Here is a 26,509-nt window from a genome sequence, read left to right as displayed (position 1 = left end):
AGCACCAGGCTGGCGCAGCAGAGGAACCGAGGCGAGCACCAGGCTGGCGCAGCAGAGGAACCGAGGCGAGCACCAGGCTGGCGCAGCAGAGGAAGAGGCGAGCACCAGGCTGGCGCAGCAGAGGAACCGAGGCGAGCACCAGGCAGGCTCGCGCAGCAGAGGAACCGAGGCGAGCACTAGGCTCGCACAGCAGAGCCAGGCCCCAGTCACACTCTATTCAACTGCTTCACCAAAGGCAGTCATGTCAGTTGCTGAGAGCTACAAGAGCACTTGTAAGACACACAAAGCTCCAGAAGCCACCAAAACACAAACATGCTTTTCCTTTGGCACAGGGACAATCTATTTTCAGGCTGGCATCTGCTAAATAAAACAACAAAAACAACAACAAAAAACCAAACAAAAACCCCCTCAGAATTACTTGTTTCTGTGAGCCAGTTCAGAAGGAGATGTCACACATGTGTGTCACGGTGGTCACAGGCGGCACCGCCTCAGCACCGTGTCTCCACGAGAAAGGACCATGGCCATCACACTCACAAATAGGTGTCCCACTCCTATCTGGAGAGAAAAATGGGCCGTAAGAAGCATTCTGGTCCCATTTTAATATCTTCAGCGTTTATCTGCCTGCCTGCTTTTCTTCACCACATGAACTGCTCCGAGGAAGACGGGAACTAATGACCCATTCAAGGCTTTAACCCAGGCCCCCTGCGTTGCGCCAGCTGTGCCATTAGGTTAACTGGCAGAATCGCTTTCTCCTTCCCCGCTACTGTGGAGTTTCACACGCAGGCCCCACAGCAGCCACCAGGCTGCCCCTGCCCACCCCACTCGCACTCAGCTGCTGACTTACATCCAAAGTGACATCATCTATCACCGGGTAAATTAGAGCCAGGGGAGGGTCAGACTGATTACCCAGCTGGTAGATGGGGACAAAACATTCAGTCTTTCTCCACGCAAATGTCTACTGCAAAAGTTGTCTTCCGAGTTGAGGTCGTGAGGGTAAGTGCATTGCTGGGCTGAAAGAAGCAAAGGAGTGGATGGCCACGGCACCCTGCGCACTCCTAATCACACCTAGAGATGCAAACAGCACTCTATGCGGGCTCCAACCCATCTATCTCATCCAAGCAACCCGCATGATGCTCATCTTATTAATAACAATGCCCTGCGCCCACCACGTCAGAGACAAGGTCCCCTCCAGCTGCATGCACACTGTGTCCCAAGGACACTCCAACCTTCGCTTTATGTATGAGGAAGCAGATTTCACCAAAGGTCCAAGGTCACAAAATCATTAAATTAATGGTTAAGTTTGCCACTTAAAACTTAAAACCCAGATCTTCTGCTCCCTCAGCACCTGCAGATGAAAAGGAGAGTCTGGACATGGGACAGGAAACACTGGCATCTGAGGTGGAGGAGACCACGGTCCTGGCCTCCATGGAGCTCTAGCCTATGATGCCCCAGTGTTACCCACCTGTGAGTGGCCGAGAGCTGCAGCCTCAGCCTGTGACACTCAACCAATGGTGGATGGGGTGGGAGGCAGCATGCAGGGGCCTCTTCATTCACCTCTGGCAAACAGTGACTCTGAAGCTAAACACGGGTCAGAGATCTGGACCTGATTATTAGGTGAGAGCCAAGCAAGAAGAGCCCGGCGGCTCATAGATCAGTCAGTCAGTGTACCTAGAGCTTCTAAAACAGGGTTAATGTTGTAGCAAACTGTGAGACAGGGTGTGGAGAGAGCCCAGAAAGAGAAGACAGGGCTGCTCAGAGAAGGACCTTCAACAGAAAGACAGACCTGCTAAAGGTACCTGGAGACCCTGGCTGCTCAGCTCATGTTGGGAGCTGGTAAATGGAAGAGCTACTGGAACCCCATGACTACTCAGAGGGAGACCCAGGTCGGGGTGATTTAGCTTTCTGGCTTGGGATTAAAGGCAAAAAAAAAAAAAAAAAAGGTCTTTCACCGAGGTAGGGAACACAAAAGGATAAGGAGGAAAACACATTTTATGCAATATACAATACTGAATTTACCAAGATCCAGACATTCTCAGATGCTTGCACTGAGAGATAACTGTCACATGCACAATTGATGGAGTGACAGCATCATGTCTCCTCTCAACACCCTAAGAGTCAGACCGACACTCAACAGCACCGTGTCTCCTCTAAACACCCTAAGAGTCAAACTGACACTCAACAGCATCATGTCCCCTCTAAACACCCTAAGAGTCAGACCGACACTCAACAGTATCATGTCCCCTCTAAACACCCTAAGAGTCAGACCGACACTCAACAGTGAATACTGGGTTTTTCTGTATGTAATGTTTTCCCAACTTTCTGTGACACATACTTTCCTAGAGGCCAAGTCCAGAGGTTCAGGAGATCAGAAAGCTCTCTAGAGCGAGGTCCAGACACCATCTCTTACTGTCATATTTTGCAGGTCATAAGAAGGAATCCTTCAGTAAGAGCAGAGGCTAGGCTAATCAATTGCTTTTGGAGGAGATGGGGGCTGCTGCTAATGGAAGTTTCTCCTTAGATCTAGAAGGAGCTAGGAAGGAGTACAGAACACCCCCCCCCCCCCAATAACCAGCGCATCCCTGGAACTTCCCAGTGTGGGCTTACTGTCAGTCTCAAAGTGGAGAATCAGAGGCAGGCGGCGGCCTTTCTCTGCAGGTTCCCCCATCAGAACTAAACACCAAACCCACTTCTCATTCCTTACCCTCCTCTTGGCTGCCTCTGATTTTAGCACAAACATGCTGATCTTTTTTTGACAGTTCAGGAGTTCCATCAAATAAGAGAAAAATCATGCCTGGTACTGTAAACCCAGCCAGCTATCCAGAGCTAGTAATGCCATGGATCTCAGAGGACCCACGGCCACCACTTTACCACAATCCCTAACTACACTCTATAAATATTTGTCCCCATGCCCACAGGTAAGTATAGTTTTCAACCCTCACCAAGGAAACTTCTCTCTGCAATGGACAGACCATTATAGAAAACCACAACCAATCAAACGCAGACTGGAAGTCCAGTTCCAAGGGACACATCTACAATCTACTGCAGCAAGTTAGAGTAGGTTCAGGGATCGCAGAAGAGGAAGGAAAGATTTTAAGACCCGGAGGATCAGAGTTTGCTGTACAACCTTGTCTCTGAGAAATATCAGAAGCCACACCCATCAAGTCTCACCAGAAAGACTAGCCAAACATGGGCAAGACAAGAACAACAACATACACACACTAAAGTGGTTAGGGGAAAGACTACGAGGCCTCAACCCTGCAGAAAGAATTATAGGAAGGCTGGGAACAAGAGACATAGTCTACCCCAGGGAAGAGTACACCAACTGGTTATCTAATACAAACGGGTCAGCCTTGAAAACACATGTATATAAAAATGTATAATAACAATTAATAAAAAAAACTCATGAATAAGAGAACAGGAAGGTACATGGGAGGGGCAGAAGGAGAAGGGAAGGAGAAATGCTATGATCACAGTTAATCTCCAAAATGAAGAGGCGCTAAGACAGACAGACTGCAGATGAAAGAAGTAATAAAAAGATGAACTAAAATTAGAAATTAGGTCAATCAACATTCTGAAGAAACTTAAAAAAACCCTAACAATTTACAAATCAGCTTTTGGGATAGTTATCACTTTGAAACCAGGCATGATATTGGGAACTTTAAAGTTTTTACTTATTTCCATGTAAATATCCTCAGAATCTAAGAGAATGGCAAGGTAGGATGGCAATCAGCGACAGGGTCTAGATGTGGGGTCACCAGGACAGGGTGCTACAGCCTCAGCTGGAGATGCTTCTGGCAGGGTTAGAGACAGAAATGAGACGCGCAGACTCCAGATGCCCCGACAATGCCAGAGGAGACACACTGATAGCAGGAGGCATGCGGCACATACCACTCTTGGTTCTCTGCTCGGGAGACTTGTGCTGAATGGCATGAACACTGACGGACGGCTGGTCCAGGAGTGCCGGGCACTTACAGTGCCTCTGCTGTCCACGTAGATCTGGGTGTGTGTTCAAGGGGCTCAGGGACCCACAGAGACTCCAAGAGAACCTTTCCAACGCATGGCGTCAGAAAGCACAAGAAAGGAGCTGGGGAGATGGCTCGGGTGCCCTGAGCTTGGGTCTCTAGCACCCACTTAAGAAGCCAGGGGTGCCAGCTTACGCCTGTATTCCTCTTACCAAGGAGGTGGAAACAGTGGACCCCCGGAACTCTCTGCCTCACCAGCTGGTAGAGATAAACCGCTAGGTTCAATGTCTACTGGTAGATCTTGTCTCAAAATATAAGACTCAAAATAGAGCTGTCGAGAAAGGCAACTGTACACACATGTGCACAAATATGAACATACATACAAAGTGTGAGAAAGGCCTTTTTCATACAATACATGATTGCAATTCTGATGAGGAATTCTGCTCACTTGGAAGAGAAGCTGATACGCAGCAATAGTTGGTAAAGAGAAACATTGTAAGAATAGAAGAGGAATGTGGTAGCAATAGAGACCTTCCTTCCGAACCCAGTCTAAATTAACACCTAAACCTCTGGCTGGGAAGACACCTAAGCGCTAAAGGACTGATCCTAACTGCCTGAGTTCTGACTCTCCTTTTGTAGCTGTTCACAAAAACATCTCAATGTGGACCGCCCTGGTCTGTCACATGCTTTCCTGGGTACCAGACTAATTTAATTAATAAAATGCAGTTACTGAGAAACAGCACTGCGCAGATCAGATTCCAAGTTTCTTTTTGTGTGATTCTGCTGACAAATGGTCAAAGACCCTATGGTGTTTGACCACACAAAATACTTGAAATTTATAAAAAGGCAAATACTTTGTTACTGCTCTTCTCTTGGCTGTACTTATTGGATTTTGATGATGATGGTATCTGCTAGGGCAGGAGTGGTCCCCAATTAGGCATGGCTAGCACTCATGCTGCTATGGCAACTCCTCTTTCTGGACAGGGAGAGGAAAACGAGATCTCTATGTAGGTCGGCATGGAGAGAAAATGAAGGTTGGGGCGCTGCTCAACAATTCTGGAAAACTTCGCCCAGGATGCCTCCTGTGTTGATCTGATGCTCACACAAGGGCCCCAAAGAACTGCCTCAAGCCACAGAATACATTTTCCAGCACATCACAGCTAGCGGCACCGTCAATGCTGCCTGCGGTCCGTGTCCGAGAGGGAAAGTTCTTAGGGGTTCTGCTCCAACCTATCTCAAGGACTAATTAAATCCTCATTACTACCTTCTAATTATTCAGATACTGTGGGATTACGCTCAGGAAGTCCCTGCTGGCACGCTAGATGAAAAGGGTTAAACCAGCTGTGTTGGTTTTGCGACTCCAGTTCTAGTGCAGCCCTTCGGAAAGCCACCAGCAGCAACATGAATATTTAACTAGACACCACGGTGAAAATTAAAAGGGGATTCAATTAAAAGGCTTGCAAAAAATTAATTTTGACCTCTCTACATCTGTCAAAATAAATAAGGCTTCCTTCAATATTTTTACCTAATTGCTAATCCAATAAGCCAGAAAAGCATTTACTACTTTTATTAGGTTTACAGTGTTTTAGGGGTTAAAACTGTGACCCCTTTAATGTTAGTACTTATTATACTTATTTATCTACTCAGACGACTATTCCATAGTCCAAGCTTTCCTGAGAAATGGGCCACACATTAAGTTTTTCAAATTGCTCTTTAGGAAGTCTAAGAAGTACACACTAAAAATAAAGAAACAAGGCTCCTGCCAGCCTAAATGCCTCTGGGCAGTTTTCTAACATGCTACCCCTATTGTGCGTGAGGTAACATGGTTCTACAGCAAGAGCTGGTTTAAAACAAGAACAAAGAACAGTTTAACTATGATATGTCCCACAAAGCCCCCTGTGTTGAGGTCTTGGATCCTAAGATGGCAGATACAATCACAGTTTGCATAATTGGATCGCGAAGGCTCGGAGTTAGTAACTTATCCATGGACAGATTCCTAGTTTGATGGTAGTGTTAGGAGGTGATGGGAGCTAGGAAGGAGCTGGGCTTGGCTGGAGGAAGCCTGTCTGTGGAGGGCCTCTCCTGTCCCGTCTATCTGTGCTCCCCGGGTGTCTTGGGGAGTAACGCTCCAGTGTGCCATCTTCTCTGTGACGCTTCACCTCAGCCCCAGTCCATGGAGCCAGCTGATCTTGGACTACAACCTCTGAAAGCCCAAACCAAAACAAACCTTTCCACCTGTCAAATTACTTATATCAGGTCTTTGTCACACCAACAAAAGCTGATAAATACATGTTATTACAGAATATCAAACTCAAGTTTTAACCTTTTTTAAAAAAGAATCCTTAGTTAGTAAACGCTTCAGCACTGAAGTGTCAATGGAGTGTTAAGTTGGGAAACGGGTGAAAGTGTAGAGAAAGCCCCGCCCAACAGTGGTTCTCACCTTCCTAATGCCGGGACCCTTTAATACAGTTCCTCACGCTGCGGCGACTGTTCCATTGCTACTTCATAACTGTAATTCTGCTAATGTTATTAACTGTAATATAAGTATCTGACAAGAAGGATGTCTGATAGGCGACCACTGTGAAAAGGTCGTTTGACCCTTAAGGGGTCGAGACCTAGAGGCTGAGAATCACTGCCAATCAGCATCAAAGCATCTCTCTCCTTTCTGGAAGCCATGCTGCCACATCTGTGTGCATGAAACAGACAGCTGTAGTGAGCCATGGCCATCTGCATCCAAGTACAATGTGCGCAAAGGGCTTCACGACCGACGTCCTTTGACAAAGCCACCAGCAGAGAGGAAGGAGCAGAGACTGCAGAACTCAGAATCTCGTCCTTGAGGGTATGTGAGCATCGTAACGGCCTGCAGATACCAAAGTTGTTCAGACCCATGCGTGCGAGACCTTGCCATTTGTGAACCTCTTTTAAACCAGGTATGTTGTTTGTTGGTATGAGGAACACGCAGGCTAAGCAGAAGGGATAATAATCAGGACAAAAAGCTAAACGAGTTCATCCGACATTGTGAGCCTGGAGGGACTTGGCTCCAGGACACTGCTGTGTCACAGGGACTTGAGGTAGGGCTCAGAAACTGCCTAGAGCACCTTTGTGTGGGCCTGTGTTCAGGTAAGTGCTTACACGGTCCTTGACGTGAGCGGCAGCATGTGTCTGTAGAACACACACAAGGAGCAGAGTCGGGGCTCAGGGTTCCCCTCATCTCATCACAGCATGTGTGAAAGGAAGCCACTCGGTGTGCGTATCTCAGCCCCGAGCCTTGACAACACCTGGGGTCTGGAAGGGAGACATTCTGAAGACAGACACTAGCTATCAAATACGTAAAACAAGTGTTTATTCTATTGTATCAAATGGTGCTAAGAACAAACATTTCTTATAAAATTATAACAAATAAGAAGCTTATTTTCTTTTAATCCCCTTTCTTATTTTTAAAGGAAAATTAACTCCTCTATGTCAGCCCATAATTTAAGAGCTATTTTTGAAAAAGGAAGTTTTAGGGAAGAAGGTTTAGGGAATATGCTCATAAAAGATCTAGCAACTTATTAAACTAATTAGGAACTTGTTACTTGAAGGAAATGGTTGCTACAACCACCCAGATTGTCAGGTAGCCAGCGTATTAGCCAAACCACACTAATGACAAGCACAATAATGCCTCTGCAGGGGAAATGCCTACAGCCTACCCTGCGAACAGATCAGATACAGCGTCCCCACGGATGTCAGGTCTATGCCTGTGTTCCTGTTGTCAAATCTCGCCAGTTTTAAGGGCTGGGAAAATGCTGTGAGGGGCTGTGAGGGTGTCTCTCTGCTACCTAGTATGCTGTACTTACTATTTTAGGGCCTCCAAACAAGAGCTATCTATGTCCTGCTCAGTGCTGGCCTGGTCTGAGTGGATAGGTGCCCAGTGCAGGAAAGATTGCTCTTACTGCCACCTCACTGGCCCAACTTCAGACCCAAGCTGTAAGCTAGGACCAATGAACCATAGCCCCTTTGCATCCCTCACACTGGCAACAGCTGGGCTCTTGTCAACAATCCTGACTAAACCGTGCCCCCCTAACCTCCTGATGAGAAATCTGGGGCAGGCCCAGCAATGGGATTCTTGAGTACACATGGCTCACACACACTTTGAAATTTCAAAGCCATCTCTACCATTCTCCCAGAAGCACCCAGGCGCACCAGCACTCAGAACCTGTGTCTCTACGCCTGCCGATGTGGAAAAGATAAAACGCACCTGACCCACAAACAGAGCAGTCCATACGAAACTAGGTTAAAATCACCCCTGGCCAAGTGGTGATGCGCAGCCCTTCTCTACGCCAACCTGGGTTAAAACTGGCTTTCCTTACCCTCCCCCCAGGAGCAACAGTACCTTCCCCACCAGGGACAAGAGGACTGAGGGACAAGCCTAAGGGACACCAGGCATTATGAACACACCATGGAGTGACACGCAGCACCCAGTAAGGCCACTGAAGAGATCGCAGACACAGGACAACATCTGTTTTGAAGCATCAGGAAAGCACGCACTCCTTTTCTGACCAGGGTGCCACCAACCCTCTAGTGAGGGAATCAATGTGAACTCTACAGTCTACCCCAGAGAGCTGACCATGTGATCTTCCAAGTGGACCCCAGTCTGAAGACCTTACGATTTTATACAAGGTGTTGTTATGTGCTTAAAACCTGTGGGCAAACACCACAGGAATGAGTGATCAGTCAAAATTGTTGTCCTACATACACAGACACACATACTCTCATACACTCACACACGTACAGATGCACACACTTGCAAATACATGAACACGCACACACACATATGCACATACACACAAATGTAGACATTAGTTTCTCAAAATGTATACAGATGATGTTTCACTATGCATATTCTTTGGCTCTTGAGTCACCCTTGGCCAAATGTCACCCAATCTATCAGAAAGACAGCTTCCTTTTCATGATTTCTGTTACATGAAAACTTGTGTTCGTTTGACAAGAAACACGATCTGTGTGGGTGAGCAACCTCATCCACCTTGTCTACAGTGGGACTGCTGGGGATGACCCGAGACTCACCTCTTTCCTGTGGCATTGGTGACTGGCTCAAGGCAGGATGGGAACTGGATTCTGACTGGCTCCCTGGCGGTTGGGGAGGCATCTGGCTGCCTGTAAAGCACAAGAAGGAAACAGCTTTATACTGAGGATTGATACAGGGACTACAGAAACCAAGATGCAGTTAACAGCTCACTCTCGTGATCACAAAGGCAGAGAAGAAAGCTCAGAAAGCAAAGAACTTCTTCTTTCCCCTGTAATATGAAGCAGATAAAGATATTTACCAAAAGACCTGCTTAAAGACACAAAAACTGCTGAATGGCTTTTCAAACTCACGGAGCAATCAACCAGCGGCTGCAATTCCACACAGCCTTCACCACATCCCAGAAACCCAAGACGGCCAGCCAAACTTCGCTCTGGAGTCTGAACTCAGCCCCACAGGATAAGAATGAAAAACGGCTGGCATTCACTCACTGGTATAGCCAATCAATATTGTAACATCAATTTCTAATAAGCAATCAGAGATTCACTAAGACACACAAGCGGGAGGGATATTAGCACTTAAGAGGGGCACCGCCCCGCCACTGTTGATTTCTGTTGCTGATACAGCAACAGCATTTATTTAATTCCCAGTAATTTAATGTTCATTCAATTATTTCTTCACATATAATGCAAGTTTCTTGAGGTGAGAATCACGTCTTTTCTGTCCTCCCTCCCTTTGCATGAAGAATACACAATAACTCATCATCTCAGAATATAAAATAAAAAGACACTTATTTTATTGGTAAGAGAGAGACACCAATCACGTGGAGGCTTGATGCATAATTTTTTTTAAATATTTATTTATTTATTTATTATGTATACAATATTCTTTCTGCATGTATGCCTGAAGGCCAGAAGAGGGCACCAGACCTCATTACAGATGGTTGTGAGCCACCATGTGGTTGCTGGGAATTGAACTCAGCACCTTTGGTAGAGCAGGCAATGCTCTTAACCGCTGAGCCATCTCTCCAGCCCCTTGATGCATAATTTTGAACTAAGCATCACACAGGTCCTTACACAATTAACTCCCTTCCTGGCCCGGAGGTTTAGATGCATTTCTAAGGCTAAAGACACGCAGAATTCAAAAGTATTGAATTTAACACCGCCCTCAAGGCCCAAGCACTCACAGCATGGGGGTATTGCTATTTCATGCTCTACCTTATCCCTCTGTTACAATGAATATGAAAGAGATGCCCCAACACACACAACTTCCCTGCATCCCTCTGAGTGGTGGTCACGTGATCAGGACAGCAGACACTAACTATATGTTGATTCCACAGGTCCTGTTCTCCCATAGCCAAATACACTACTGACAAGAATCGCTGCTGAGTAGAGACAGAAACTTCAAGATCGCCACCAATTCAATCCACTGGAGGTTGCAAGACACACATCGATGTATCTCTTGGAGTCTGTGGGGACTGCCACGAGTAACTCTAATAATAATGCCTGCACAGGATAGCAAATGGAAGGCGGATGATTTCCACCGCAGGTAGAAGGAAATACGTTACGAAAGCATGACTGTAAAATAATCCTCAAGTTCTTATGGGGGGCTTAGGCACCCCACTTTTAGAGAATATAAAGCTTGGTACATATTTCTGAGTGTTTCTTTGTTACACTCAGGAGATACCTTGAGCCACGAGGAGCCCCTAGATGTGCCCACCCAATAAAAAAGACGACTTATAAATAGCCCAGTGTGCACCAACTGGCATTATCTTAGGAGGCATCCATAGTAACCTAATATTAATACCAAATAATTACCTGTACAGTCAAAACATTTAACATTCTGGTCTAAAACAACTCCAAGGGCAAACACTGGTCATTGACGTGGCTATAGATCTACAAAAATTGCTTTGTAGCCACTGCGGGTTGCATGCTTCCTATGAAATGAAATGCCCCATGGCCCCAATCTATAGTCCATTTAGAAATTTAAAGCACTCTGCAGCCAAACTCAGACTTTTAAAAGCGTCACTGGGGAATGAGCTGCCGCAAGACAGTAAGCGCTTCCATTATAATGTTCGCTTCTGCATGACAGGCTGGACTCATAGGCTCACACTGAGAAAACAAACAGCAGTTCTATGTCAACACAGGGCAGTATGGCTTCACTGTGCATGCCCGAGGCACTGCTCTCCCTTACGATGCACCAAGCAAAAATAAAAGGCTGCAAGAAACTCACGCCATCATGCATACAGCATCGCCACATAAACCACTGCTGTGGGCTACCTAGTGCAATGGAAGGGTGATGTCCCTTCATAGCAACGAGGAATGCACACATTAAATTTACCCTCTGAACAAAACAACCAGCTGTTTAATGTTGAAGGAAAAGTTTACGCCAGTGTCCCTGCTTTCACCTCTTTTCCTCAGCCTCTTCCATGACTATTATGTAACTGTGATGCCTGTGTGCATGCGGGGACAACTGCATAACTGCTGTTACAGCAGTAACATACATGTGGAGTGGAACACAGGAGAACTCGCCGTGTCCACAGGCCACAGAAGGAAATCCAGAGCCTTTGATGAACTGAATAAAGTAAATCCTTCAAATCTGTGGGGCTTTATTATATATGCTAATTTTAAGTAAACTCTTTCAGAGTTTGGTAATTATTTCAAAGGAGGACGCGGCCATGTAAGGTAAACAAGTCACACTTAGGAACTCCAACCTCCATAATTCAATCTGAACCGTATTTCAAAGCCAGAGGCTGCTTCCTTTGTTATGCCCCAGGTTTCACTCTCATCTGTATCTGTAATGACATAAGCACAATGGGAAAATCCAACAGGACACCACCACTGCAAATGAGAACGAATCCCACCATTCCCACCTATGTATTTATTAGCTGACAGCTGTAAACACCTCTGTGGAAAAGGGTGCAGCAATTTAAAGTGAGGCGCCAGTAAGTCACCTTAGCTTCTACTTTTGTTTAGCTGAAACACCAAGAACAGTCTACTGTCACCTTACACCCAGAACTCATGGATGCATCTTATGCAACTATAACGTAATTATGTAGGCATATATCTACAGACCTTATTTGAATTGGTCAGTTTTTCCAGTAAATGTGCTGTTTCTAGGATCGTCCAACGTTGCTTTAACCATGTCCCCCACTGTCCCCTTAGTGTTCCCCAATCTTCCCTGACCCCTTATATATAATCTCGACACTTTGGGAGTGTCCTAATGAGTTGTTTTGTATGATGCTGCCCTGTCAGGGTAAGACATTTGCATCACTGAAAACGAGGACATGCATGAGAAGTGCCACATCCTTCTCCATGCACCCTATCATGGGGGCGGGACACTGACACGTTCCATTTCTGTTCATGTGGACTGCATGATCTGGCTGGCGTTCACTTCGGGGCGTTCACTTCCCTTTTGAGGTTTATCCAAGTCTCATGTCTCCTGAAACTTTCACCTGCTATTTTCAGCATCTATTAGAAGCTCCTGCCTATGAGGTTTACCACAAGGATATCTATCTGCTAATGGTGACTCCCTATTTCCCCTTTGCCTTCCATGTGTGTTAACCAGATTTCTATATTTCCCAAACTCAAGCTTTAAAGACTTGGTCTCTGACCCATGGCACTTCTGGGAAGTGGTGGACTCTGAGGAAGGCCTCTGGTTACTAGGATAACAGCTGATAAGGGAATCCTAAGATGCATGCCTCCTGTTCTTTCTTTTCCTTCCTGGTCACCAGCAAATGAGCAGTCTATGATGTAATACCCAACTTAGATCCAAAGCAACAGGCACCTTAACACACATCTAACTTTCCAAACTCAGGCCTAGCGGCCCCCTTTTCTCCTGTTGTCTCATGTGGGATCTGTCACAGCTATGGGGAGCTAGTGCACTTCCATGACCAACAGGAAGTGAGCCATGCTGTGAGCTGAATGAAATGGAGGCAGATTCTCCCGATGTGGGCTCCAGAGTTGGTTCCTGGGCTCTATTGCCAGGTCTCCCTCTTCTCACTAAATACGGCCTTCTTTTTAGGACCACCAGAGGCTTCAGGCTCATCTTGGAATTGTCTTGTCTGTCACTTTTAGAAATCCTGGTTCCTGTTTCTGGTGACAAGCTCTAGGACTTAGCTCCAGGTTTCAGGGAGGCTCACAATTAATGGTATTCTAATGCTGTTAGCTCTCCCAGAGGACAGAGGCATATCCCAACCCATGTATCACATGAACTGATATGCCAATGTGTCTATGTATAAAGACTAGTTTCTATACACATCTCCAATTCCAGTCCCAAACTAGAGAACATTTGAGCTTCTTACCAATAATCTCACCAATAGAAACAAACTCAAATTGATCTAAATCAACCAATTTTCTTAAATTACAGACATTAAAAATCTAACAGTGTTGCTGTTCCATTTGCTCACCAGGCTGGCAGCACATGCTCTGGCATGGGGGCTGCTTCTAAAGTCAAAGTTAAAAACGTGCAGAGTCACTCCCTCCTACACACACCGGCCTGTAAACTCCAGTTCCTGGGGACGTGAAGTCATCTTCTAACTTCTGCGGGTCCCAGGCACACACGGGGTACACTTACATAAATGTAGGCAAGTATCTATCTGAATACAATGTAGATAAATCATTCATAAAAAATCCCACCCTTACTCTAGTGATTTGACAGGCTATCATTTCACTGACTAATTTGTCATATATCTAGTCTAGTTTTGGACTCTCTATCAAAATACCTGTACTGGGGGATAGTTTTATTTTATTTTTCTTTCTTTCTTAATAGACTTAATTCACTTTATTTTTCTTGTATAAAAACCCTTATATGATAGCCACAGCTGGACCTGGATCCTCTGAACAGAGACTCTGATGTGGGTTTTCACAAGATGCTCACTGAATTCCTAGTAAGGAGACTTGGTGAACATAGAATCTTTCCAGAGGTTGGTAGGTCTCAGAGATGGCATCAAAGGTGGCCTTGGCACAGTTGCTCTGGGTGGGAGTGCAGCCCCTGGCTGATGTGTAGCAGACATCAGTACCAGCTATCATCAGTAGCTTCTTGAGCACAGGAGCAGAGACTATGCCATTGCCTCTGGGGGAAGGGATGAGACGCACCAACAGAGCGCCACAGCGGCCTGTCACTTTGCACGGAACAGTTGAGACTTACCAGTCTTGTTCCCCTAGTAGCCTCTCCGCACAGGGATAATGGAATGCTTGGTCCAGATGATGGCCCCTCCCAGGAAAAGTCAATAATCTTGGGTTTTTTTAGTGGGCAGGGAGAACAGGTAGATCTCCTCCAGGGATTGATCTTCATGTCCTTAACCTGGCAGCCCAGCTTGGTGACAGGGATTCAATTCTTGTCTTCGGTTTTATCTCCAAGAGCCCCGAGGCCTCAACCAGAGCCATGGCTTCGACCACAACTGTGGCACCTAAGATGACTGACAAATCCTATATGGATTTGTTGTGGCCTCCTAATCCTGGGACCCCGGGTCCTCCTGGCCCTCCCGCTCTACTGGCGTCATCCGCCATTTGGTATTTTCCAGAAGAAGAAGGAAAAAGTGCTTTTTTTTTTCTCTACTTGTTATTCTGTCTTTAACTGAATTTTCTCTGTTACATTGCTGATATTAATGGAAGTGCATCCTTCCCTATTTGTATCCTATGTAGAAAAGCCTTGCAAGGTTGTCCAGAATATAACCAACTGTCCAACCTACACCTGATGATTGACCGCTGCTTCCTTCTCTTTTTAAAGTCATGACTGGGGATTGGATTTTTGTTAAAGATTACATTTCCCCTTCCATTTTATTTTCATGGTCTATAATATAAATAGAAGTGTTACTACGGAACCACTCAGACTTTCTGGGATAAACGCCATTTAGCTAACATACAACTAGATTCTGGTACAATATTTCCTTTCTAAATCCATACTAACTAGATTTTTGAGGGTAAATTTTCTAATTAAAAGCAGACAAAACAGACAATCAAGTATTTTTAGTATAATAAACAAGATATTGTGACTTCATACATAGTTTAGAGACAACTGGCCAATATGTACATTCTGGCATATTGGCACATGTCTAGTAAGCATGCTTTATAGGCAATGGGCTAGTTAATAATATCTATGTGGCCGTGATGCTGATATGATTCTTTCTGATCATCATAGAAACCAGGCTCTGGGCACGTCTGCGAGGGGTTTTCTAAATTAAATGGACTGAAATGGGAAGCCCACCCTAAGTGTGGGGGCACACTCGAGGGCTGGGGCCCAGGACTGAATACAAAGCAGAAGAGGCACTGGGTAGCATGCATCTCTGCTTCCTGGCTGAGGACGGCACGTGACCAGCCACCTCAGGCTCCTGCCACCAGGCCTTCCCAGCCACTCGAGCCAGAACAAAGCCTTCTCTTCTTAGTGGCTTTGGTAAGTATTTTGTCCCAGCAGCAAGAGAGACAGCTAATACAGGAGCTCGGCTGCAGAGCAGCAAGGTGTGGAGTGGTCTGGCTCGGTCACTACGACAGGCATGGTTCTCACTAGTGGACACTGCGATTAATACTCGCATGTTTACAACTTACTCCTCTCTTACTACAGTGTGAATCCCACAAGAACAGGGGCCCTGTTTGCGTCACTCTTTGCTACATCTCCAGAAGCAGACACACAGTGAGCATTCAATACGTATTTGTTGACGAACGAATAAATGGCTGCTTATTCCAGAAAGCAAACTCAGACTAATAGCTAATTAGATTTTTATGAGTTAACAGTAATCATGTAATTTTATCTTGTTATTCTAAATCAGGATTAGGCAACCATTTTTTTTTTTTTTACAAACTGGCAGATAGTAAATATTTTAGGCTTTGCAGACCATATGTTCTCTGCCACAACTACTTAACTCAGTGATTGTGGATGGTTTAAAAGCAGCCACTGATGATACATGAAGGGGTAAAAATAGAACTATACTTATGACACTGTGTGACGCCCTGGAATCGCCCCACAGGATCAGTTAGCTTGCTCTTTATAAATGATTCTATAAGTAAGAAGCAGGCAGGACAGTTGTGCTGAAAGGCTAATAAACATCAGGTAGTGTTTAGCAAGAGCAGCCTGGCCAGGCAACCCACCACGCCCTCCCTCCCATATTCAACACAGAGGCTTGTGTAAACACAGCAGTGTGCTGTACAGTTGGAAGGAGGACACACTGGCTGGGAAGACTCAGAAAGCTAACGATGCCTCCTGGTCTCCGAGGTTCCGAGATTCACAAGGCCCCTTTGCAAGGTTATAAAAGCAGTAAAGGATTTCTGGGTGAGAAGAAATCCCCCATGGAGCCGCCCGCAAGCTGTGTATAGAGGTCCAGGGATTCCACTTTTCTGAGCCACCGACATGCTGGGGTGAGCTTTTTGGAGACACCATGCTCCTACAAGTCACCTCCATAGGCTCACTAGGTTACTGAGCTACACTTAGTGGACTCGTTTCTTTGGTCTGTTGTCGGTAGCCTCTCTGGGATTAATCGATGCTTATTCCTCCTTTCCCAGAAGTCACACAATAGCCTGGTTTAAAACCTCTGCAAGCCAGATTTCCAGCAGACTCAGACCTCCTTGGTAATCATAGTAAGGGTAGGTCGAAGAGCTAAATTATTTTCTCAGCTCTTTGATCAAACAAAATAGAAGATAAACTATTGATGAGATCTCACTGCGCATATTAGACTGATCAGCGTTGTGTTGGGATGACAGAAGATGAACACAGTGAGCAGGCTGTCAAGGTAACTCTATTGAGGGTACTGGAACGTCCTTGGGCTCTGCCTCCCCCAGTCATACAGCATACAGGATCAGGAACTGAATCCTAGCAGCCTTGGGGAAAAATACCATCCAGCCCCAGAGAGAGAGAGAGAGAGAGAGAGAGAGAGAGAGAGAGAGAGAAAATGAGAATGTGTAAGGGGTGTGTGTATCTATGTGTGTGTGTGTTTGTATGTGGTGTGTGTGAGAGGATGCATGTGTGTGTGTGAATATGTATGTGTAAGTGGGTGAGTTTATGTATATCCACACACATGTTCTATGACTCATGTCTGGAAGTTAAAAGACAGTTTGCAGAGGCTGACTCTCTGTTTCCACTATGCAGGCCCCAAGGACCAATTCCGGCAGCAGCCTCAGTAGCAGGTGCCCCTGGCTGAGCTGCCTCACCAGCCAGTTTGCAACAGAATTCAAGCCTTTGTCACTATGCACCTACGTGTGCTAAGAACCTCAGAGGCGACTAGCCAACAAAACTGCCCAGATTATTGTGATTTGTCCATCATTTCAGATATTAGAAAAGCAATCTTTTTGATTACTGGTAGAATATCATTAAGAATACTCAGGGTTTGTTATTTGGGGTGTTCTGTTAAGACATTTTATATATCAAACCCTAGCTACTCCAAGTTTGTCTCAGAAGTTACAAGCCTTTATCTGGACACTGTCCTGCCTTACTCCCCCTCCTCCCTCTCCCCCTCCCCCGTGTGTGTGTGCAGAGGCTCCAAGGACACATGTCAGAGGACAACTTCCAGGAACTGGTTCTCTCTCCCCACTGTCTGGGCTCTGGCATCAGATTAGGTCCTCAGGCCTGACAGGAGCTTTGCCCACTGAGCCATCTCACCTGACCTTTTTTGCCTTCTGCATTTTCCTTTGCCCAAACTCACACAGCAGGAAGACTGTAAGGGGAGAAAGGATTTCCTGCAGAAAATCGCAGTCAGTGTCCGTCCATTCTTCAGACTCCTTTATTCCCACACTGACTACCTAACTCAGTGTTTCGAAAGCTGAACACTGGGTGCACTTAAGGTTGGTGACTTTCAGCCATAGCAGTAAGAAGGGAAGAAAGATTCTCTGTGGCTCTTGCTAGACTTGAGGCTGACTGGATACGAAGGCTCATCATGTGGCAGACGGGGAGCAGCGGCGAGCCTGTTGCACACTGACTCTTAGAACCCAGGCTCTGGCCAGACTCTCTCAGACACCTGCACTTTGGTTTGCAGAGCTATTTTTCTCAATTACAAAAAAAATTGTGAGAATACACCATTGTTTACTTGCCTTCTAGATTCAAACAGAATCTTTCCTATTAGCATCTTTAAAAAAAAATCACATTTTATTTATTTATTTGGTGTCTGCCTGGGTTGGGGGGCGCACGGGTGCCAGAATGCACATGTGGCAGTCGGGGGACAACTTGCAGGAATTGGTTTCTGCCTACAGCATGCGGGTCAGGCGGCCTGAGCTGGAGCCACCAGGCTGGGCAGCAAGCGCCTTCGCCTGTGGAGCTGTCCTTGCGGCCTGTCACCTTTTTAACTTCCCAAAGTCCACTTTACATTTGCAACATGAAGTCAGTTTAACAGTTGGTCATCTGATGCCCAGAGCCCTGCAGTGTGGAAAGTTTCATACCGAAATTCTGAGGCATAGAAACTACAAAGGCCTTGCAAGGCATGAGGTAAACTCAACCTGAGACTTGAAGGCCAAACACAGGCTGCAGATATGACAGCTTAGGCAACTTGGTGCTCTGACTTTAGGCAGACCAAGTCCGAGTATTTTCCATGTCAGGTAGTCAGCATGAGACTATCAACTTTAGTCTGGGCTACCTTGGTGACCGAGGCTTCAGGGGAGGTGCAGCCTCTCCTGCTGACAAGCACTGTGGCTCACCCTGTCGAATTACTCGACACACCAGCTTTGTTCAGTTTCTGTGCTCTTTCCTCTCAGTAACTGGGGGAAGAATGAAAAGTATGTCCAGAAAACAAGTGGCCATTGAAGAAAAGGTAAATGTGGAGGCATGCTTATCGGCTTCCTCAGTAAGGCCCCGTGTGACGGCATCAACAGGAGGTGGGCGGGATAAGCGGCATCATAGGAGCCACGTCTATCTTGGGGAGTCAGTTTGGGAGATACTCCTTTGGGTGTCTAACAATGCATGCAACTGACTAAACTACCATACTAAAAATGTGATTGTACTCTCATCAAAACACAATCTTTTCAAAAGCTTTCCAGCTGGGGTGCAACTCAAAGTCTGCATTTGGAAAAGTGCATTGGTGGCGGGGTGAAGAACATGCTTGGATAGAATGCTGCTCACCCATAAGGTAGCATCTTGATGTTGATTTAAGAAGATTTTAAAGTGGTAGGTTCCAAGTCTGACTCATGCACAACTCCAGACATGAAATGCAGAAGCGCCACCCACTAAATCTGCTCTAATCCTCGCTTTGATGTGTGTGTGGGGGAGGGGGCAAACAGAGCAGGCAGTTTGTATTTCTCTCACCAGGACAAATTAACAGAAACAAAACCTAATTTTCCCCTTCTCTTACCCATTCTTATTCCTCTTCAATATTTTTCCTCTTTTTAAGATTCCTTTCTTTTTGTTTGAGCAGCTTACTATTTGGCTGCCGTGTGAAGAACCGGGTATAGTGACAGATGAAAGGCTCGCATTCAGCGTGTAATTCAGAGTAAGGGGGAGATCGACTGCTGCGCGGTTAAGATTCTAACAACCTTGCAATTTTGTACAGTCGTTTCCCCCACCCGTTCTTTTGAAGAAATCTGCCTTTATTCTGCTAATAACTAACCACAGTTGCAGCAGCATGGATCCGATTAGCAGTTCTTATGATACAAAAGGGACAAGGAAAAAAAAAACCGTGAATGGGGTTGCCAATTTGTCCACCTGGACCCCCAGGAGAAAGATTAGCTGACGCCTGCCTGCTCCCTTTCTTCCCCTGGATCCCGCTCTCTGCAGCGGGATGAGGACAGGGGCTGTGGGAGCCAGCTACTCTCTGCTTTAATCCAAGTTGTGTGGCTTCCACACCTCCTTGCGACACTCCTGCCTGGGTTCCCACACTTGGTGACAACTCTGCTTGTAAACATGAGCAGCTATGACAATGCCATGCAGCCTGGGCTTGCCCTCAGCCACCGTACACCTGACAGCCCATACAGCACAAGAGAGGGAAGGCAGGCAGTGGGGGTGCTGCAGGCACAAGGGGCCATGTTCTAATACAACACTCACTCAACAGGCATGGTGACACTACTGGATGAGTCAGGAGGGAGAGAAAGCTGTTCAGCTTGGGGGCACTAGAATCTGAGTACGGAGACCAACGATTAAAACACAGGACTGGAGGGACAAAATGGCTGCTCAAGGAAAGGCACTTGCCGTGCAAGTCTGGTGACCCGAGTTTGAGTTCTTGATCTGGATAAAGGTAGAGAAAAAGAACCGACTCTGCAAAGACCTCCACACATGGGCCATGCATGTGCCCTTAGCTATATGTATCCACACAATAATAAATTACTAAAACCACAGTTTCTATTCTATTAAGTATAGAATCAACTTCTTTGCTAAATACAGAATTTATGTGTTTTAACCAACTTTCTGAAAAATGTAAAAATTTATTGCATTTGTAACTACACTAATAGTTTATTTTTGTGATAAAATGTAAAACTTCTATACCCTTGACATAAAACTACACTGACTTAGTTTGTGGTATGTGTACATGTGTGTGCACACATGTGTTGGAGAACACCAGGGGCTGTTTTGTATTTTTCCACCTCATTATTTTAGACCAGGTCTCTCACTAGAGTTTGAGCACCCCGATTCGGCTAAGTTGACAGGCCAGTCAGCTCCAGGGTCCACTGGTCTTTGTCTCCTCAGGGTTAGAATTACAGACTGTGTGCCACCAAACTCAGTTTTTTACATGGGTTCTAGGGGTCCAAACTCAGGTCTTCATGTTTATGGGACAAGCATCAGAACGAACTATTTCTTTCTGTTTGAGGCAGAGTCTCATGTAGTCTAGGCTGACCCTCAACTTGCAAAGGAGCTGAAGCTCAATCCAAAGGGCTGGGATTTCTAGCACAGACTACCATGCCTTGTTTACACAGTGCTGGAGAGTCTAGGGCAAACACTCAGCCAACTGAGCTGCAATCCCAGATCCAAAACTACTGTTAAAAGCCAAGTCAAAGTTCAGCATTGTACTACTTTTGGAAACTCGAGCTACTGACTGAAATCTCCAAGACTCATGGGGTCTGCCTAACACCCTACAGCTCACACTGAAAGCTAATAAACATCTAAGTAACTGTTCTGATGTCTCAGTTCAGAGTGTGCCATATGCCTGGCGCCTCAATCAATGGCTTTTGAAGAGAAGGGAAACATACAGTGAAACTCAGGGCAATGGGCAACTGAACCCTTCAACAGTGCAGCCTACCACGAGGGCGTCTGGGTAGGCTGAGTCATCCAGCACAGGCTAAAATGGTGGCAGCTACGTGAGGAGCAGCGGTTGTGCTCTTGGGAACACTATGAGTTGTGCCCAGGTTACCAGGAGCCTCTGATACAGGGGACAATTTGAGGATGCATGACAAGACCAAAAGGACATGGAAAAGAAGATACACAGATCGAGCTGCAGCCTCATGCGTTTGCCATTAATGCTTACTTTAGGTGTTAGCTAGTTATTTATCAAGAGTGCTCTCAAAATAGCCCATCTCTTCCAAATAGCAGGAGCATATTACTTTCTTGTTGCCAAGGCAGAGATTTAGTTACTAGCTAATATTTCACCTCAAAATGCTAATGCATTTGAACAATCAGAACTAGGCAAGGGCCTTCATACATGAAGACCTGGCTTCTATCGACAAGCTCAGAACTAGGTTTTCACACAGAATGATCTATCACAGTTGAGACTCTTTCAAGAGGGGAAAAGAATGACCAAATGATAGGGGAAAACACCAAAGCACAGGAAGCTGGCTTCTTTTCTTGGACTCCCTTTTCTCCTTTCAGAACTGGCATTCTTAAATTTGGCCAACATCTATTGAGCGCCCCCTGCTGGCCATGCCCTGTGCTCCACCCTCGATGTACAGGGAAGCGTTCCCTCTCACAACTGCAACACCCAGAGGAAGGCAAAATCTGCACAGAAGAGGTCAGCAGCTACTTAGTAAAGAGAAGGAGACTCTATCTGGGTCTTGGCGATGGATGGAAGGTGCACACTATATGCTATTCAGCTTTGGGCAGTACAGAAACAGGGAAATCTGTCCCATGACCTTTTCTAAAGACAAAAACAGAGAGAGGAAAGGAGAGGGGAGTGAGGGGAGAGGAAGGAGAGAAGATAGACCAATACACTAAGAACCGAGGTTTAACGTGCTAAAAGGGATGCCTTTTCTTTCTTTCTTTCTTCTTCTTTTTTTTTTTTTTTGGTGGAATGGACTCAAAGCAACAATTATGAAGGCGGTGACTCCAGCACTAGCTGATTCTGGCACGAGACTGGAGCTGCAACCTATCATAGATTCTGCACTGTGAGCTCACAACCTAGGTGTAGCATGACTTCTAATTGGTCTTAATAAATAAAACCTGGAGTCAGATATGGGGTGAAAGTTGAGCGATCAGAGAAGCAGTGCAGCCAGCCACTAGACAGACCTTTTACCTCTACCGGACTCCTCAGACTGAAGGGGCGATCCTTTCTCTACAGATCCTCAGACTGCAATGAGCTCCCGCCTCCTTCAGTTGTACGTTCTTCTCTCCGCCCAGCCACATCAGTCCTGTCTCCATCTCCCTGGTGCTGGAATTAAGATGTGGGTCACCACTGCCTGGCTCTGTTTCTCTCTGGGACTGGATCAATCTCATGTAGCCCAGGGTGCCCTTGAATCCTGGGATTAAAGGTCTGGGCCACCACCTCCTGGACTCCTGGTTTAGCTCTGCACTCTGATCTTCAGGCAAGACCATGACACTTCTACCTGCTCACCCTCTAGTGGTCTCCCACTGCAGTTAAAACTGCACATCCCAATCTTACAACAGTTTCCCGTATCCATTGGAGGATACACTCCAAAAGCTTGAGCAGATGCTCTAGACCACGCAAGACGTTGAGCCTTATACATTGGTATTTTTCCTATATATAGTTTGATATAGTTTTCTCTTTAGTAGGCATAGTAGAGATTAACTATAAAAATGAAGCAAAATAATTATAATATGCAGGCCTTCTTCAGTGAGGCAGGACCTGTCAATCAAACTCTCTAGCCAGCTTGCTCTGAGGCTCCCTGTACCTGGGTTCTGGGGATCTGAACTCCAGTCCAAATGCCTGACTGCCGAGCTGTTTCCTGGGATAACCACACTTACTTATGTACTTCATATCTGCCTTACTTCATGACAACAGGGACCTCCACATGCAGGTTCAGTGCATTTCCCTGAGTTTCTAAAAAAGTCCAGTCTACTTTGGGGAACAAATGAACCAAGGAGGTGCCACAGGACACAAGGACCTGAGCAGTTGGTCTGACCAGGCTGTCACAGGCTACACCTGATGAGGCAGCAGCGGAAGTGCAACCTGAACCTCCTGTGCAGCAAGCAGCAAGCAGCGCTGCCTCCTCAGTGAGGCCACACTCCTGGCTTTCTGCTGTGCACAGCTAGAGCAGTTTCCACATACAAACCCTGATGTCACTTTCTGTTTGGAAGGGAAAGTGTCAACACTAACAATCCCTGGTTATACCATTTATAAACATGCAGATGCGGATTATTAAAGATTAATGCATTTTAGGATCGGTGTCGGCATTCCGTTTGTCTCGTGCCGCAGTCAATGCTGCTCTCCATTAGTCAATGACAACCTCCATCATCCTGCTATGGGAGAGAAATCAAAGGTGCAAGCAGTGAATGAGACTAAGTGATGAAATTGATTAGTACCAGACCGAACGGCTATAATCAATCAGCACATCACAATACTCCCAGGTCGGGGTTATCAGAAGATGGGGAGAGAGACCTAACATCCCTTTCACATCAACGACTTACTCCATTTTAGAAGAACCTTCAGACAGAAGAGTTTACGAACACCATGACTCTAAACTATTCATTTAGACACTAGTTCCTAAAATGTAGCAAAATGGATTTTAAAACTGTCTTCTAGGCTTCAATTAGGTCATACAGCTTTGTACCCCTCTAGTCCCGAGTCCTCAGCAGGTCAATGGCAAGGGTGTTTCCAGAGGCTGTGTGCGGCTGTGAAGGCATGCACCCGACAGTCCACTGCGCTTTAGAAATGAACGAGGAGTCTGACCCACTTCAGCAGACAATGCAGTGAAGAACACACAGACAGGTACCAGAGGTGAGGGATGAGGGAGGCAGGGGCTCAGGTAAGGGGGGATAAAAAGTCGGGAGGGAATGACATTGGAGAAGTTCCCAGTGTCCTCACAGTCCCTGAACATGGATGGAGGGGGAGAGAGACCTAACTTCAAAGGGGTTAGAGGAACTGAAGACCCGCATCTTTGGAAAGTAGAAGCCACACTCATCTTCCAGCCAGGCCGGGGATAGTCGCAGGTGCCAGAGGGCAAGGCTGGGGTGTGTGTGTGTGTGTGTGTGTGTGTGTGTGTGATCACCAGTACAGAGCCCTTTCTCATGGGGCGAACCTCGGTATGAACTGTTACATGTTACGGTCTGCTAATGGGAGGCTGAATGTCACACTTGCCCTACCCAAGCTCTCCAGGGCTGCACACCACCTCTCAAAACCAAATCCGCTTCTGCTTCTCTTGCTGTTGCTAAGCATCATTTGGAAAAGATGGGAAATTACTGCTTTGTTTTAGACGCAAATATTTTACATTGTAAGGCGAAAAAAACCCTGGCTAAGTTCTCTCAGTCTGTAGAAATGCTGAATTGATGTTTTCTGTGCTGCCACAGATTAGAAACATGGATATATCAATGGCACTTTGTGTTTAATTTTTTTTTCTTTTGCTTGTTCAGTTTGCCAATAAGCAGCATGCATTCCCCTTGGAACAAGCTGTCACAGAATTTCTACCTCCAGAGAAGCCAAAAAGGATCATGTGCTAGATGCTGGGACATGAGCTAGCAGGTAGGAGGCTAGTGCAGACACAGAACGGTGCTGCTGTTCCTGCAAGGCCACATACAGCCTCATACTTGCAATCCTGAAAGAAAACGGGCCCAGAAACATTTACATACAGAAATAAACCCGTGTTTATTTACTTAGTTCTATTAAATACAAATTAAAATGTGGATAATGTGTTTCCGCATAATGGGCTTGGCTTGAGCCTTGAAAGACTTAATCTATGGAGAAAGGACTAAGCAAAGGGAGACACTGGTTTGCCCCCTCTGCTGTGCACCTTATAGACATTCATCTCGTCGAACATCAGGAGTGGTTATTTGCTCTCAGGGGATACCTGCTCACCCTGGCCATGACTATTCCACGCTGCCATCCATCCTTCTCTTCCTGGCTTTAGCATCCTTTCTAATGTTTGACCAGAATGTCTTCTTTGTGTTTGCAGCTCTAGAAGCCACTTGGTATCCTGTTGAGGAGGGGCTGGTGTTGTTTTAAATATCACAGAGCAGCCCAGCAACTTGTATCCCCCGTGCCACTATCCTTTTTAAAACATGGGCATTTGTTGTCTGAGGGCCAGCTAGATGAACAATTCACCCTGCAGGAGCTGAAATGACAGAGCTCAGTTAAGGAATGAGGTCAAACTCTAAGGAAAAGGAGTTCCCAGAGCACAGAGCATCTCTGGCCAAGCTTCCTTTGCAAGCTCTATTCTGGCAAGCTTTTGCAAAGGACAGAAACTAGAGGCCTTTGCCAGGCATAGGGGTGTCACCTCCTGGGAAGGGGACAGGTGTGCAGGAGCTCTGTGTGTGTATGCACACACATGCGTGTTTGCACACACACCAGCTGCAGAGCGAAGGGGGCTTACTGAAAAGGAAAGAACGTACAGAAGGGGAGGGGCAGAGGGTAGCACTTAAAAGATTTGAGTCAAGGTCCCTCCTCACTAGATTCCTCTCTCAAGCTCTCTTGCTTGACCTCATGTGGACAGCTGGCAGTCAGAGGGGAAGGTGAGCAAGCCACCTCCATCAGCAAAACATACAGCAATGCTTATACAATCAGAAAAACAAAAAGCACAAAAACAAAAAAGAAAGCAAAAATGGGTAGGAGGGATTTGGCCTTTGTATTTGGTAAAACGCTGTTTTGCTCTTATGGCTAGGAAGATATGCCTCTGATTTATCTTCCTATAGTAAAAACCAACACCACACGAGAAAGGCCAGAAAGCCATGCCCCTTTGGTGAGGCACTCATGTGAATACCTAACTTCGTAGTTTTCTGTCCTAGCCTATTCCCATCCGTGGCCGTCTGCAGTCAGATGAGAGCGACTTAACTCTACCCACAGAGGACCGTGGGCAGGACACCCTGAAGTTCACACCCCTAGACACCCATGAACAAAAGCAGAAGAGGGGTAAACACTGCAAACGCTGAAGCTGCACAACAGCAGTGTCTCCCAGGCCACGACGGCACCTGCCCGCCACCTGCCCTTGCACAGCCACCGGTCTCCCCATCTTCAACCTTGGCTGCACTTACAGAACAAGCACGCTGACAAAAGCCTCTGTGTTAAACGGAAGTTGCAAAGGGTGGGCTGATCTACATTTGTGCTTTGTTAGTAATCTGGGAAGGGGCTCAGGAGGCAAGGCCAGCAAAATCAACAGAGGGGAGGGTCAGCCACGAGCAGAGCACTGACGGGTGCTGACTCAGCGTGGGCAGAGCTGGGGGACCAGGTCCTGTATTTGTACATTCAAAGGCCTTTCTTTCTTCATGAACCCCCGTGAGGGACTCTTGAGCTGTAACA

General features: G+C 46.2%; 1 protein-coding gene across 6 annotated transcripts in view; it reads right to left on the bottom strand.

The window, feature by feature from the left end:
* Window positions 1-26,509, bottom strand: part of Arid1b (AT-rich interaction domain 1B) — a 356,893-nt gene that overhangs the window by 67,478 nt on the left and 262,906 nt on the right. For all 6 annotated transcript variants that reach the window (XM_075950348.1, XM_075950347.1, XM_075950338.1 and 3 more), the window contains one exon: window positions 9,027-9,116. In XM_075950348.1, coding sequence (XP_075806463.1) covers window positions 9,027-9,116 — 90 coding nt within the window. The remainder of the gene's footprint in view (window positions 1-9,026; window positions 9,117-26,509) is intronic.

The sequence above is a fragment of the Microtus pennsylvanicus genome, chromosome 1 (assembly GCF_037038515.1).
Source record: "Microtus pennsylvanicus isolate mMicPen1 chromosome 1, mMicPen1.hap1, whole genome shotgun sequence".
In the NCBI taxonomy this organism is placed as follows: Eukaryota; Metazoa; Chordata; class Mammalia; order Rodentia; family Cricetidae; genus Microtus; species Microtus pennsylvanicus.
The sequence above is the reverse complement of the archived record's forward strand: the minus strand, read 5'-3'. Positions and strand labels throughout refer to the sequence as shown.